The sequence below is a fragment of the Corvus moneduloides genome, chromosome 2 (genome assembly GCF_009650955.1).
Source record: "Corvus moneduloides isolate bCorMon1 chromosome 2, bCorMon1.pri, whole genome shotgun sequence".
In the NCBI taxonomy this organism is placed as follows: Eukaryota; Metazoa; Chordata; class Aves; order Passeriformes; family Corvidae; genus Corvus; species Corvus moneduloides.
The window spans coordinates 9,735,682-9,751,228 of record NC_045477.1 but is presented as its reverse complement, the minus strand read 5'-3'; the positions used below and the strand labels follow the sequence as shown (position 1 = coordinate 9,751,228).

At 38.8% G+C, this 15,547-nt stretch overlaps 1 protein-coding gene across 8 annotated transcripts in view; it reads right to left on the bottom strand.

Annotated features, from left to right (window-relative positions):
• Positions 1 to 15,547, bottom strand: part of ROBO1 (roundabout guidance receptor 1) — a 701,856-nt gene that overhangs the window by 11,095 nt on the left and 675,214 nt on the right. For 6 of the 8 annotated variants that reach the window (XM_032096989.1, XM_032096980.1, XM_032096971.1 and 3 more), the window contains 6 exons: positions 13,242 to 13,577; positions 10,655 to 10,762; positions 7,869 to 8,013; positions 7,310 to 7,561; positions 3,172 to 3,581; positions 1,299 to 1,451 (listed from right to left, as the gene is read on the bottom strand). In XM_032096989.1, the coding sequence (XP_031952880.1) occupies positions 1,299 to 1,451; positions 3,172 to 3,581; positions 7,310 to 7,561; positions 7,869 to 8,013; positions 10,655 to 10,762; positions 13,242 to 13,577 (1,404 nt within the window). The remainder of the gene's footprint in view (positions 1 to 1,298; positions 1,452 to 3,171; positions 3,582 to 7,309; positions 7,562 to 7,868; positions 8,014 to 10,654; positions 10,763 to 13,241; positions 13,578 to 15,547) is intronic. The other 2 variants (XM_032097028.1, XM_032097020.1) reach the window with 2 other exon arrangements.

Genomic DNA, 15,547 nt, shown 5'->3' with positions numbered 1-15,547 from the left:
AACGTTTCTGGTACAGTTTTGGGATTTACACCTTGTGTTGTCCTTTCACAGAAGCAAACATGCACAAAACCACTGTAATAACCCCTTGAAATCAGATAATATTCCAACAGCTCAGTTTCGCTGACAGAAGGGGCCTGGGCACAAGCCAAGAGGCCCAGGTGCACCGTGTCATGCCAGCATTTAACGCAGTCTAATATCAGATAGATGCTACTGAGAGAAAATACTCGGAATAAAGTACAGATAATGGCACGGACAACCACTCATTGCTAAATTACTTCTGCTCATCGTGCTTTGAGCTTTGTATTAAATTTTTTCGTCAAGTGGCAGGAATCACAGGGAGAAGTGGTTTCAAAACTCCCTTCTTGTAACCCTGGATAAGGATCTATAATATTAGGCTTTCATATGATAATGGCAAATGATGCCCCTCTTTGAAAAATTTCAGACTGGTAATGAAAGTCCTAATCAGATTGTTGTTGCAGAGAAGCAGGAGGTGGGGAGCTCTGCCCTTCTTTCCTTTTCCCTTCCCTCCCCTCCCCTTCCCCCACATCTCCCTCCTGTTAGCAAATTCAGCAAACTTGACAAGATGGGTTAAGTCTTGGGGAATTTATCTTACATGAATTTCCAACAAAGCCCACGGATTGTTTTATACAACTGGAAGGCAGTGCTTTAATAAAAGCTGCACCACCTGAGGCATTTTCATTAAAGGCTCTCTCTAGACAACATCACAATGTTTGCATTATCATCCTACACCCCCAAGAGAATACAAGCACTGCCTTTTCAGCAAGAGTTGATATTGTGTGTGAAGGCACGAGAGAAGATGATTAGATTTTGCTTTCACTCACAAAGTAACTGCTTGCAACAATGCTGTGGTCAGGATTACAATTCGCTGACCTGTGTTGTCCACCATTTGAATGGTGATTTGGTTTTTTTTCAGGAAAAGACACATACTGAAGGTTTTAATAGTCAGTCACATGAATGAAGATTTTAATCCTAACCACACATTATTCTCAATGACTGTACTATTTAAGCTATCTGGGCTCTTAAATAATGGCGGTAATTAGCCGATTAGGACACTATAGAAAACAGGTGCAAGGCTCTGGAGTGGAAGCATCAATGTACAGTATTAAGGAACTCTGGCATTTAAAATGATTAAACTGTTCAGTGTGTTTAGCAACAGGAAACACAAATCACTGAATTCTGAAACACAGCGTTATCTCTGTGGAAAAATTTCACACACACGCACTGAATGGATATTTAGAAAGGTTCACTGAGGCTCTCACCCATTTCAGTGGACTCACCATCTGTGTAGACTTCTCTGCGCAGATGTCCTGGCTGGTGTTTTTGCTTTTTGGCAGGTCGGACCTTCTGTATGACAACAGCACTCATGTTGCTGTCGGTGGATACAGGGCTGGTGGGTCTGGGACAGTGTGATGCATGAAAATGTCTACGGCCTGCAAGTGGTTATAGGACAATAGAAGTTATTTTTCTTACCTAAAATAAAACCTTTCATACTTTCTCTTTTCACATCAGAATGCTGTAGCTGTACAAAACCTAAAAATACACTGTCGAAACAATAGTAAAGCTCATCCAGTTTTAGAATGAGCTGTAACTAAATCGAAGCATTTGCTATCCTATCATTAGGCAGGCTGGCTTGGTTGAACAGAAATTATCCAGCTGCTTGGTAGCTGGTAGTTCCTGCCCCAGGAGCACGAAATCCATCAGCAGGCAAGCACGAGCAGGATTCCTACCCTGCCAGTTTCTGGAAAGAGCAGAATGTTTCCCTTTCAAGACAGGTTCCCCCTTCCCTAGCTCAGGCCACATGAGGTCATTCCCTGTCAAAAGCAGAGCAAGTCACCAGCAGGTCTCAGGTACTGAAGTCCCTGCTGCCACTTTGAGTGAATTTTCAGGAATGCATTGAGCCTGGATGACTGGCATTTTATCATAGATTATTTGCAGTAAGAAGGGTCACATTTTAAGGATATGCAGTCAGGCACATGTAATACCAATGTATACAAACTGCTGCATAGTATGAGCTTAACTGTTGCAAAAATATCAGCAACCAGATGTAAAAAGACCTTTTCTAAATACGTAAGTCTCTACACGTATTTATAGGAATTTCTGTGTACAAAATGGATTAAAATCCTGGCCCCGTGGGTACAAATGGGAGTTTTGCCACCTACTTCAACTGGTCAGGATTTAATCCAGAATTACTAAATTACCTCCCCTCTCACTCTTCATGATGAACAGCTGTGTTGAAATGAAACAAAGGACTGTTAACCGGGAGAGGATGTCAGAGATGGCAGGAAGGTTGAAAATCTGTGGAGTCAGGGTGGACACAGTTGTGACAGAGTACCTCTTCTCCAGGCCTGGCAGTTTAATAGGATTGATTGTCAAAACATTCATGGATCTGCCTGTAACTTGTATCCCAGCCTGCTGTGTTCTTATTTCTTAGTTGAACTATAAAAATATCCATTTGGCCTAGTCAGGTTACTGATTACCTGTATATAGCCAGTGTTACTAGTATCCAGCATGTTGTAAAAATGAAATATTTCAAATATCATGTCTTATATGTTCAGTGGTGATTCAGGAGAAAGGAAAAAGGAAAAAACCAAACATATGCATAAGGCTCTGCTGCATATGCACAACCTACAATCTAAAATGCTACTCATAACAGCTGTCAAAATATGAAACCAACACAAAGCCAGCTCATCCCAATAATACAACAGTAAAAGCCTGAACAGAATTCCTCAAAAGAAAAAAAAATTCCAATCCAGCGAAAATAGAACTCTAAAGGTTTACTATTTATTTGGACACTTCAATAGACAGGGATTAAATCTTCTCTTGTAGAGTGACTGAAAACACTGGGAGCCTTATACTGGGAAAAGATAGAATTCTGTAATCCTTTTTCTTTTCCCTTTCCTTCAGTTCTGAGTGTAAATCCACCAGCAGGATGGATGTTTGTCCACGATCAATGAGACCAAAGAACTAGGAACTACTTATGAAAAACAATGCAGAGCAGCAATTTATTTGAACTATTTCACCAAAACTCCTTTTCTGGCTCTTCCTGACTTATAAACACCCTAAGAACAGCAGTTCAGAACACGTCTGTGGACAGATTCATTTCACAATGGCCACTTTTTCAATTCTCCCATCGAGCAGAGGACCACTCACCTCCTGCTGCCTCGTGCATTTGCCGTCTGGCTACTTTGAGCCCTGCGTACTCCGCAGCTGCTGCCACAGCCTGTGCAAAATCGGCGTCGGTGAAAAACGATCCGTCAGAGGAGCTCACGCTGGAGCGCCCGCTGGAGATGTTGTCTTCTTCAGAGGCTGAACCCCAGCCATTGATCATGGACCCCGTCACGGAGCTCTCCAGATCCCCCACGCTGGAGGCAGGGGTCTGCTCCAGGCCACGCAAAAGGAGCCTCCTGTTCTGCATCTTGGCAACCTCGATGTCTGCCTCATCCTCCTCCTCTTCTGGGGCATCCGTATCCATGTCAGAGACCAAGGGCCCTGAGATGTATCCGTAGGTATGAGGTGGGGAGATGGGCCGTGGAGGGGGTGGAGGACTCACAGGTTGACGTCTGCATAAAAATACAAGGGCGAGAAGAATTGAAATCACATAATGAAGTCAGAGGAAATAGTAGATTGATGAAAATACTTCCTTTATTTCCCAGCAAGCTTGACCTGCCTTTTTAAATCAATCTAATTTATATCTGAAATGCTCGGGTTTGTTTTTTTAGTTTATATTTTTGCTGTAAATCAGAACTGACAGCTATGTACTTTGAAATCTATCACAAAGAAAGCTGATTTTTTTAAATACGGTTCCTTTATCACTGACTTTAATGATAAAGCTGTTCATTTTCCCTAAATAACACATGTAGAGCTAAGCAAAGAGCTGTTTGCAGGTCATGTGACTATTAAAAAAAACTATTTGTGCACCCTTGAGAGTATAAGCAAGAGAAATAATTGTAAACATATAGCTTGAAACTATCGATGCCAAGAGATGCATCTATCCAAACAGATTGCTCCATTAACATTATCTTCCCTCCACCCATCCTGGTGATTCAGAAAGATATGAAAAGAGAGACTGCAATTTCATTATTTTTTAAATTGATCTAGGTGGTGAAATAGAAGAATTTTCTACTGCAACGTTAGTTCTAGGCCTTAGGGGTACCAACATGCATATAGATCTATAGGTTAACTTATTTTGATCTTTATTTGTCAGTAATGGTATCTCCAGCTTAAGGAGGCAAAGTATAAGATATCAGATCAATGTTCAAGATTGGTTAATATTTCACTCAGAAGTTCCAGGTAGCAACATTGTCAACACGGGGCCACAGACACGCTCTTTGATTGCCATTTGTCTGGCAGGAAAACACACTTTCTGCAGTAATGGTTCTCCTGTTGGCTGTGCTCACCAGGAATTTCTACTTCAGTCTGCTTTGAAAAAAATTTCAAAGTAATTTTCCTTTGTCAACTTTGCTCTCTTATGATCTTATTGAGAAATGGTGACTCTCATAGTTAAATCGTCTCTTTCGTGAGGGCAATTTCGCAATTCTGGTTTTCTTTAAATTTTAATAAATGGGAATACATATTAATTCTGGAAAGAAATGTTAGCAAGGAAAAACCTAATACTGTATAGCAAGAGAAAATTGGATCTTCCCTGGACTACATAATCTAGCCACTGTTTTTCACTTGCTATATTAAGTACTGAACAGAATGAAGAATATCCAATAATCAATTTATAAAAGCACCCCCAAATCCCAGAATTTGTTGCTGCCTGGAATCTGTACTTGCTTTGACTAGAGACCTTGCCCAATAAAGTTTTACTGTCTTAATTTAAAGCTCTTGTGACAAATGTCCTTGTGATATATTTGCCTATTCTCTAGGTTTTGGTATTAGAAGACAGGCAACTGGTTACAAAATATGTTAGGGTTCTTGAAAATGTAGTTTGGCTGCCAGCCTTTAAGGATAGGTTAATTGAGAGCAGCTAGTTCACGGGTATAGAGAATTAACAATACTTCTTCCCCTTTATCTGATGCAGGTTCTCGCTTTAACAGTGACATTGTCTCCTATCTCAGCTCTGGCTTTAACACTGGTATCACCTGCTATCCCACTAAATCTTTAGTTTCTTGCTCTCCTTGTTGACTCTTCCAGAGCACAGGTTTCTATTTCAGTTTGCTATATTTCTAGCAAGCTCACCAGACAGAGAAATATTACAGTACACCATCACCACCAGAATCCTATTCTAGATGCCTGGTTCTGACCAGCAAATGAAATAATACCCACCAGAACTACGAGTAAACCTAATAAAAAGTATGACAAACAGTATTTCAGGCATTATTTTCACTATAAACCCACCATTTACAAGACACCCCAAATCAGTATGGGAAGGCACCACTTGGAATGTATTCTTAGTTTGAAGGTATTGCCACACCACATTTGAAACAGAACCCCACCCCTACCAGAACGGGTTACAGCTGTTGAGCACAGTACACCCAATTCCTCAACAGCAGCCCTGGGTCATATCAACACCAGTAGATGGAACAGGTAGTCAGGAAAGCCTTACAAATCAAATAAATAGAATTATATGACTCTTTTTAAACTGATGAGATGGATGCGGCAAAAAGGAAAGAAACAACGTTTGAAAAAGTAAAGTGGAAAAGACAAATTTAGTCACTAACAAATTCTAAGACTTTCAGCAAAGCTAGACTTAACCATGGTAGGAGGGACAAAATAAATATACATTTCATTTTTTCAGTCCACAAAGAGAGTAAGTTGTACGTCCTAGGAGCTTAAATTGGAGCATCCTTCCAGCTCCTTATGCCACTACTTTTTGATGGCATTGATGGTGACCAGCCATGAGTATTTGTGTTGAGCAAACTTTCTACTTTCCAGGCAGCTGCTGACTGGTTATGCATGTTTGTATACATCTGCTTTTTGTCTACTCCATTCTGTATGTCAGGACACATATCCTAATCTCCAGAAAATCACAGAGATTCTGGAAAGTCACTCATGACTATCGGTCACTTAGCTTCTCCCTTTTCCATTTGTGTCCAGCTACTTTAACCTCTTTAATATCCCAGAAAATGTAAGTGATTAAAATGAACACTTCTGCGGACCAGCGTACCAGGGCCAATGGAAACTACAGGAAATCAGCCATCCACTAATAAACAGAGTGATTTTAAAGACACAGGAAGATAGAGGAAAAGATGCACGGTACAAGTGTTACCATAAACAGTAAAGGAAACAAACCAAGGCAGATCAAGTAGTGGGGAGCTAAAGTAAAAGCAGATATAGGCTCCTTAAAAAAAAGATGCATAACTACTGCCTACTTAAAAAATGGGAGCCATAAAGATGAGCTAAATTTTAAAAAACATTCTGGAAAATACATCCATAAATATCCAGTAAGATATGTTGATAAAATCAGAGCTCTACAGTCTACTCAGAAAAATCATATAAATTTCATTGTAATAGGCTTGCATTTTACTAAAAATAGAAATTCTACACAGAATACTGCAGGTAAGTGTATATATTTGTGACAATAAACAATATGTGCAAACCACTGGCAGAAAAAAATAATAAAAGCTCATAATTTGGGATGGAAAAGCTGTGCCTTCTTAACAAAAGCCAAGAGAAGTAAGCACCATACATAAAAGGGCTCATTCAGAATTCACTGTTTTATGGGAGAGAAGCTGTGAGAGTTTATATGCAAAACAGTTGTAAAAGCAACTCAGAGAAGAAACAAGATTTCCCTGTAGCAAATATCTATCTTTATTAATGTTGGTCATTCCTTTAAATAAGGTTAGATGGAAATGTTAAGAAAATTTTGCAAGCAGTAATTTCCTGTATTAGGATTTATGAGAGGAGGAAAATCTATAGGTTATATAAATTGTATATTTATATATATTCATACATATTGGTGACAACTTAATTGCACAGTTACTGTGAAATAATGCATGCTATTTTATGGTAATAATGCAGTAAATCTATTGGAAACAATGGAACTGTAATTATATGGTAAGCTGTGTTAACGATACCACTTTAATAACCTGATGACTGTGAATTTAACTTATGTCAGCATCGTACGTACCCTAAAGTGATATACTGCATTCCTTCCCATGGTACAGTAATAAAGCAACTTAATTACCTATTTCTTAGGTTAAAATAGTTCTAGCATCCTGAATTAGAAGTTAAAGAGTAACAGAATAATGGGGAAATTGTTGGCCTCACTAAATTCAACAGGAGTTTTCAGTGGGGCTCAGACGACTCTTGTCACATCTCTCTCGCTACATTTGCATTCACACACCTCCGGTCAGGTTGGTGTTGTGTGTGTCCCAGATCCTCCTGACAGTCCTGTAACATGGGCTGGAGTTCTTCCTGGGGAGAGGGGGTGAGAGTGGCAGTTGACTGATGGCTATAGGAGACAGCGGCTGGAGAGGAAGCTGCTCCTCGGACAGGTGGAGTAGGACCTCGCTCATCTTCTTCCTCTTCCTCTAGCTCATCCTGCTGCAGATACATCCTTGCAGGTGGCACAGGACAAGGAATTTCTTGGTCATAGCTAAAATTAATTTTTTAAGAAAATAAGGACTTAAATTTGTACTGTGTAATTAGCATATCTGATACATGTATTAATAGCCCAGAAACAAACCATTGTTCTCTGTGCTCTTGAGAACAGCTCAGTGAGGATGTGCTGAGTGGACGCACACCACTGTCAGTAAGTGCTCTCCAAATTGCCACGCTACAGCTCAATGAGCAGCACCAGAACAGTGCTGGAGGAAGGTCTCACTGCCAGCTTGTAGGGCAAATTACAGTTCAATTAACTAGTGATTAAAGCAGGAGATGGAGGATGTCTTCATCTTTCTTACCTTTCATCCACTGAAAGACTGTAATCTTCACTGTTGCTGTGAGGAGGTGGATGTGCTGGAGGGGGTGGGAGAAGATCTGCCCAGTTCATGCCCGCTTGCTTGGGAGCCTTTGGGGTCCGAGCACCCTTCTTGTGCCCTTGACTCCCTGTGAATAAAAAGCAGCACACATGTGTAATGCTTTTAAGTCTCTCCTCAGCACCAGCTATGAAAACGGAAATAACTGTAGTCCCTCCCAGATGCTCTTGCATTCTTTGAGAATTTACTGTTTTGCTCAGTTTGGAGCAAACAGGCATTCCTCTTTTTTACACCAGTTTGTACTTGTAGCTTCTTCGTAGAATTAATCTACATTTTAAGCGGTTGAATTTAGCCAGAAACTTTACATAGCATGGAAAAAACCACATGGGATACAAAACTTTGATTTTTAAAATAAACAGTCAAAATGCGATAAAACCGTAAATGAATTTTACAAGCAATGTCATTAAGAGTGAGCTTCCTACTTCTGTTAATTACATTAAAGATTATCATCTAAAACAAATGAGCTGTAGACATATTTTCTGAAGTGCCTTTATCCTACTTAATTGCCAGAACCTAAAATACAATATGATACAGATATGATCTATTAAAGTTCTACTGTTGCATTAAGTCGCTGAATATAGGTAATTTGTACTTGTCCACTGAAACATTTTAGGCACAATGAAATTACTACTTTTAGTCTAAATGGCAGGTGCAGTTGAAAATAATTACTGGAAGAACTAAAATAACAGAAAAAAAAAATAAAGATCAATGAAGTATTTCACAAATGTTTTCAACTACTTTACTGGAAAATTACAGCTCATAATAGAGCAATGCACTTTAACAGTTCAAATAATTTTGAATAAGACCAATTATTCAGGTGGTCTCAAATTTTAAGTTTGGACATGGCTATGATGAGAACTGGCTCAACAATTGTTCCTTAGTATATATACATTTTAATTCTTTGCTATTGTAACTCCTTTATTGTAGATAAAGCTGCTGTAGTTCCGAGTATGTTTTAGACTCCTTCACATTTCTCTCTTAAACTGAGGCATGATTTTATATTATCACAGTAAAGCCTTATGCACATGATTAAATATGCTGCAGTGAGATTTAGGAAGCTTGTTTTTTTAACTTCTGCTGTCTCAGATTTTCCACTCTTACAGACAGCAGTTCTGTTTATTATTGTCCCACACTAGGTGCCAGATACACGTTTTAGCGACATAAAATTATTCTTCCGCTATCTCAGTATGTCAAGCAAGACCCTAACTATCCCAAGGCGACCTGCATTCTGTACCCTGAGCACCATGATATATACACAGTTCAACACAATTTATTTATTCCTTTGGTCACCTTGCTTCATTCCTCCTGGAGTCCTTAGCACAGGACTATAAATTGTTAGTTATGAATAACCCTAATAAGCGTCAGCATGGAGAACACCACCCTCTCATTTTTAATTTGAGTGGGTTCATACCCCTGAGATGTTTCATGCTGGATTTCAAGTCTTAACAGAGCATAGGCTCAGAACCACATCCTGATCTTGTAGACCTGGGAATGGGCAAAAGGCTGTCTCCCAGAACAAAACCACTGAGCAGCTGGGCGAATTGTGAGCTGTGCTTATCTCACCCCAGCCACTGAGAACTCAGATCATCCAGAAGCACAGCAGGGCTCATCAACATATTTATGTCTACTGTGCCTTGGTCAGAACTGGTCGGGACAAAGCATAGGCTGGGCTTAAGGCAACTGGACTATCAAAGGCAACAGCAGAACAGAATGGGAGAAGTCCTCATCTTGATTAGTAGATGTAAAGTTCAGGGCACTCATGGCTGTAACTCACCCTGTAACTGGTTTGATGTAAATAAACACAGCCTAACTACCAGACTTACAGTAAAGCCCCAAACCAAGCCCATGCGTAGTTTCTAGTTTAGCTCATATACCCCAACCAGAAATCAAACCTGGAAGTGAACAGGTAATACCACAATGATAAAGCATAACTTTTGAATTAAAACATATTCAGTGGTCCCAAAGTACAGAGTGCAATTTCAGTGCTCTGGTCAACACAAAAAGCTGTTTTGTTTCAAGATTTTTACAAAGGATTTTTTACATCATTTGTAGAGGAGATGCCAAAAAGAAACAAAATTTGTCTACTGTCTATATCTAAACAATGTACAAGAATAAATTTGACATAAAGGGACTGAAACCTATAAAAATTTTATGTATGCCTGAATGCTTTTTTACTCAATAAAATACATGGGTTTAATTTAAAAAGTGAAAAACTTCTTAAAGCAGCTCTGTTGGGTTATCACTCAGCTGCTGTGGTATCTTCAGCTGGTTCATGAACTGGGTAAGTAGACACAAGAGATGGGAAAAAACGACACTGAAGTACCAGGAAGGTAACACATAAATTAAAATCCTTTTTTTTTTTTTTTTTGGTGACAGTTGAGAAGAAATTTCTATGACTTGCTCATCTGGAAAATATAACATTAACCAGGAGGCCATTAGCATTTGGAAATCCAACCTCTATCCGAGTTCATGACTTTCACAACTTTGGAAAATCAGTCACTAACTGACATTTAGATGACATTAAGCAATCACGAGGATGCAACAGAAATATAGGCACCTATCGGGAGGACAGTTTTTGTGCTGTTCAACGTCTACTGTCAGTGGATTTCTCCCCATCACTCCTTCTCTAAGCCCAGTAAATATTGCCAATTACAGCTACAGCATCCAAACACCACAAAGCCTAAGGCTTGGAAAACCCTGCAGGTACTCACCAGACGTACTACTGCCTCTGTCTGAGCTGTTGTAGGATCCACCTGTATTCTGGTCATATGACTGGTTGTAGGGAATAGTTGGAGCAATGTTGTCATTTACTCGGTAATCTGCAAGTTTAATGGTATGGTTAATGCTGCCCTTCAGGAACACAACTACTTTTATATACTTGCTTTGTAACACAGAGTAAGATCTGAAAATAGCGAGGAAGAAACAAATTCATTTTTTGGAAGAAAAACCATCCTGCAATCATGTTTTAATTTTAGCTTGTCTCTAATTGAAAAATTAGGGGAAATCATGGGAACTTAGTAGCTGCACAGCTAAAATGCAGTAAAATGGAATTCTATGCACAGGGTTTTCACAAAGCCTCTGCAATGATCAAGTCTCAACAAATATATTTATGTATCTATATATATATATATGACCTGTGTGAGCATTTTGCATACAAATACTGTCACCTTGATTGATTTTCCATGGTCTCTGCCTAATTTAGGCACGCAGGGCAACCAATGGACTGCGGTAGCTACTTTTGGTCTTTCAAAGGTGACAAACCCACATAGGAGTCAGCCCTGTATAACAAGGGCTGCATGATCTGCTGGAGTAACGATGCAGCTCCAGCTGAATTTGGTTTACAGCAGAAGAGGTCTTTGTTTCAGGTCTGCTGGCTCCAAGAATATTTTTATTTACACTGGATCATGCAGGTTCTACAGGCAAAGCCTTTTTTGCTGATGGCTGTCACCATAACTTTCCTCTCCAGTTCTAAAGCACTTGGTACATACACTTAGTACTTTTAAATCTAGATTTGGCAACCAGATCTGTAAAACTTCATCAGGAAGTAAAATATTCATCTGGCAGAACAATACTCTCGTGCTAAAAAGCAATTGCAATTTACAGAGAACAGAAAGGAGGTAAGTTACTCTTCATACAGCAAATAAAACTGTGTCATAAACAGAACCACTGGACGTAAGGTAGTGACAGTGAAGCACAGCATGTAACTCATCAAAATGGTTACTCTCCATCACAAAAGCTAGAGGTATAATCAGCAGCAAGATGGCTTTGACTTAGGAAATGAGAAAACCAGGATCAGAATATCGACTCATAAAATAGCAAATCAAAACAAAAATAAACAAAACTAAGAATTCAGTCCCCATCTGCTGCAGAAATGCTTGTGATAATGTAAGCATGGGAAAAAGAGCAAAATGATAGATTCCACACCAGAGTGTATTCTGTAATAGTTTCTCAGCCTAGTTGCATTCCACAGACCACGCTGAAGCCCTACATACCACATATGTTTACACAGAGGATAAACAGTAAATCAGCACTCTGAAATATGTATATATGACTGTCAGCAGACAAGGCTTTAAGGGGGCCTTTCCACACTACAATATGCTAGAGAATATGCAGCTGTAATATACACACTTTGAAAGATGCAGTATCTCCCAGCACATAAAAACCAAACATGTTTTAATTCCCAAAGATGTACGTAATACACAGTTCATGGAAGAGAACAATTACAAAAAAATACAGCTTTCACCCTCTAGTAAGGAGTCAAACCCCTTGAATTTTCTTTTGGCATGTTTATGTCAAGGGAAGGTGTGACATTTTAAACTGCCCTTTGAACTCCTCTGTGAGTAGATGGGTCCGGTAGAGAAATCAACATTCCTGCAATGAAATGTTTCTTTTTACTGGATCACTTATCACTGTGTGATCACTTGAGTTACAACAATCAATGCAAAAAGTTCCAAGTTAGAATGGGTCCAGCTCCTAGGGACGCTGTTTTGCAAATCAGGTTATTAAAAGAGGTTGCATGGTAGCCTGGAGGACTAGAAAGAAGAAATCACATACCTATTTCTTTCAGCTCCCACACAGTATATTAAAGAAACATGCCTTCAAGGCCTCAAAAGCACATTCTGATGCTTCCCGTTAACACTGAAATCAATTTATTTTTAGCTTCTGGATCCACAGACTTCAGTCAGGGTAACACAGGAATTTAGTTTCCCAAATTATGTGCAGTAGCATTGCCTCTCAATATGAGAATTGAAGGCTTGCTAGGAACAAGTCTAAAATGAATTGGATCGCTCCATTTGTGTCCCCAGTGTACAACACAATACAATTTTACAGAGTTTGATATGCAAAATTTCATTCGTTTACACGAACATGTAGATTTAATGAGTCTCCATCCACGACTGGGAAGAGTGGGTTGACCTACTTAAAATTTAAGGTAGAGTATAATGTGACTACCATGCATCTGGCTTATGAATAAAATATCTGGCCTCTGTCCTAACCAATCCCTTAACTACTATTAAATTTAAATTAATCTCATATCCATAGGAAATGTATTTTATTTAACTCTTTTCTAAAGATACAGCTTGTTATTTTTTACAATAAATTCAGTATCTGAAAGGTTATTGTGGTGCTAATTAACTTTCTGACACTGCTAACCATGTATTTCTATATCTAAAGAGGCAGAAGTCTAAAAGCACCACAGAAGCCTGTAATTGCTGAACCCGAAAGCTTTAGACTCCTGGAACCAGAAGGTCAAAACTCCTCTGATGCCTAAAGAGGAGAAACAAGCTAAAAGCTCTTCACCTTTGTTTAATTTGTTTTGCTCCATAATGTTGTACTGTATGGGTGGAACCTCTTGCTTTTGCTGAACAGAGGGTTTCCAGTGTTTCTCATTCGTGTCCCCGCTGCCATTGTTAACATTATTGCTGATATTGGACTGGATGAGCTGAGTGGTGGCATAAGGAGTGGGCTGCCCAGGCTGGCTGACAAATCTTCCATCCTTTAGATTTGGACTATTGAAGGTTTTCATCTCATTGATTTTGTTGCTGAGGTCCACGTCCCCATACACAGTTGACTCAGGCAACATCAGGTTTGTCTGCTTGTTGTCCAGCTGATTGTTGTAATTTGCTATACAATCGGCTAACCACAGAGGAGAGAAAAGAGAAAAGGTCATTCTGTTCGCTCACACCAGACTTTCCATGAAACCCCCTCTAACATTTCCTTACTGCATAACTACATGGCTTGAATCCATGTAGCAGACACACTGAGGCAGAGATACTGCCATTAACTATAGAATTTACAGAATATTATTTACCTTATAAACTACTTCTCCAAAAGTAGGGTTCACTGTTCTGATTCACTGTAAATTCAGACCTTCTGAATTGTATTTACAATGACTTACCTTGCTGGGCTCTTCCGTAGTGGCCATATAAACATTTGTATTTTTGGACATTATTCTCATAGCAGTATAGATATTCAATTCATAATTTTGATTAAAATCATTTGAATTGCAAGGAAAATTCAACCAAAACTTAATAGCAGGAGTAACTAAAGAAGACAGGTCATTTCATGTCACCTAAACAGTATCTAGACACTCTTGTATTTGTCATAAGAAATAGATGTACAACAGGTTTTTATGAAACAGACTGAGAAATGATTACATATAAGAGAATTAAAGAAAAACAGCACAATGTAAAAAGGTAACTCAGTACCCAGTAGCAAGTCTTTATTTGATCATTGTTTCCTTGTACAATCTTATATTTTAACTTGAAACAAAAAGACAGAAAAGCAAGCTGGAACTTTTGCTGATTCTCATTTGCTTTGGATATTGCAAAATACATAATACCACAGTAATACCATTTTCCTGCATGCTAAAGATATATCGCATAGACAGCATGAATTCATTCTTCTGACATTGACTGCATCCTGAGATCACCACTTATTGCAGACAGGAAAACAACATGTGCTGATGCTCGGGCCACTGCTGCAATGTCCCTGCCTTGCCCCGATCTTTTGCCACTGTGTGACAGCAAGCCCACACATTTTTTCTTCTCCACATCCAGTCCACTGGGAGATACTGAATGAAGTAAAATAGTCTGTGGGTCAGCAGTTAGAAGACTCAGTGGAACTAGCATTCAATGATCCTTAAGCAGAAACTTTAATTTTCTAGTTGATTAATGCATCAATAATTACATAACACTCACTAGGAATACAGTTTTCCTCTTTTAAAAGATGTTGTATTTACGCTAAAGAATTTGATTCAAAACCTGAAGTCCGTTACCTGTGTCTACAACGAATTTACTGGAGAGGATGCCAAGTAAAACTGCATACAGAATTCAAGATTTCACCATTCTCTAAATGAAATAACTAGCAAACATACAGGATGTTCAATTTCAAAAATATTCCCTAACACATACATATTTTTAGAGATATATTACCTGAGAAAGGGGAATAAAATAATGCTTGTGTAAGAAAACCACCGATGCACATTTTCAGTGACTAACAAACAGTATCAGAACATGCCACATAGAACTTATCACTGCACATTTCATGCCCCCCAGCCTGTGGTTTTTTTGAAGGTTTTACTGTTTGATATATTTTTCTTTCTTATGTGAGGTGTTATTTATTGCCTCTGTTATTTATTGCTTCACAGTCTTCAACTTCTTGATTTCTAGTGTTTAAATTTTTTCATTTCTCTCACCTACTGAAACCATACTAGTCTTTCCTCCTTTCTAAGTCTATTGTATCATACTGGGCAATTATATACACAGTATATTCTTCACTCCTGATACCTCATGCTTTGCTACAATATCCTTGCAGAGTCACTTGTAACATATATTTTTACCTCCTTTCATTTGCAGCTACCTCTGATTTGTGTGTAAGGCAATATAATCAATACAGTATATGCAGTAGGTACATTTTTTACATAGACACATTAGAATTCCTCACAACAAGTACTTAAAACTGGTTTACCTACACAACAGAAGATTTATCCTGTCAGATCTTTTTTTATGGCATCTACTTTTGGAACAATACATTCCCATTCTGTAGACTTGGAAGACAGTGCTATACTTAAAATTAAAAATGCAGCTACTTTGCATTTTCACAGC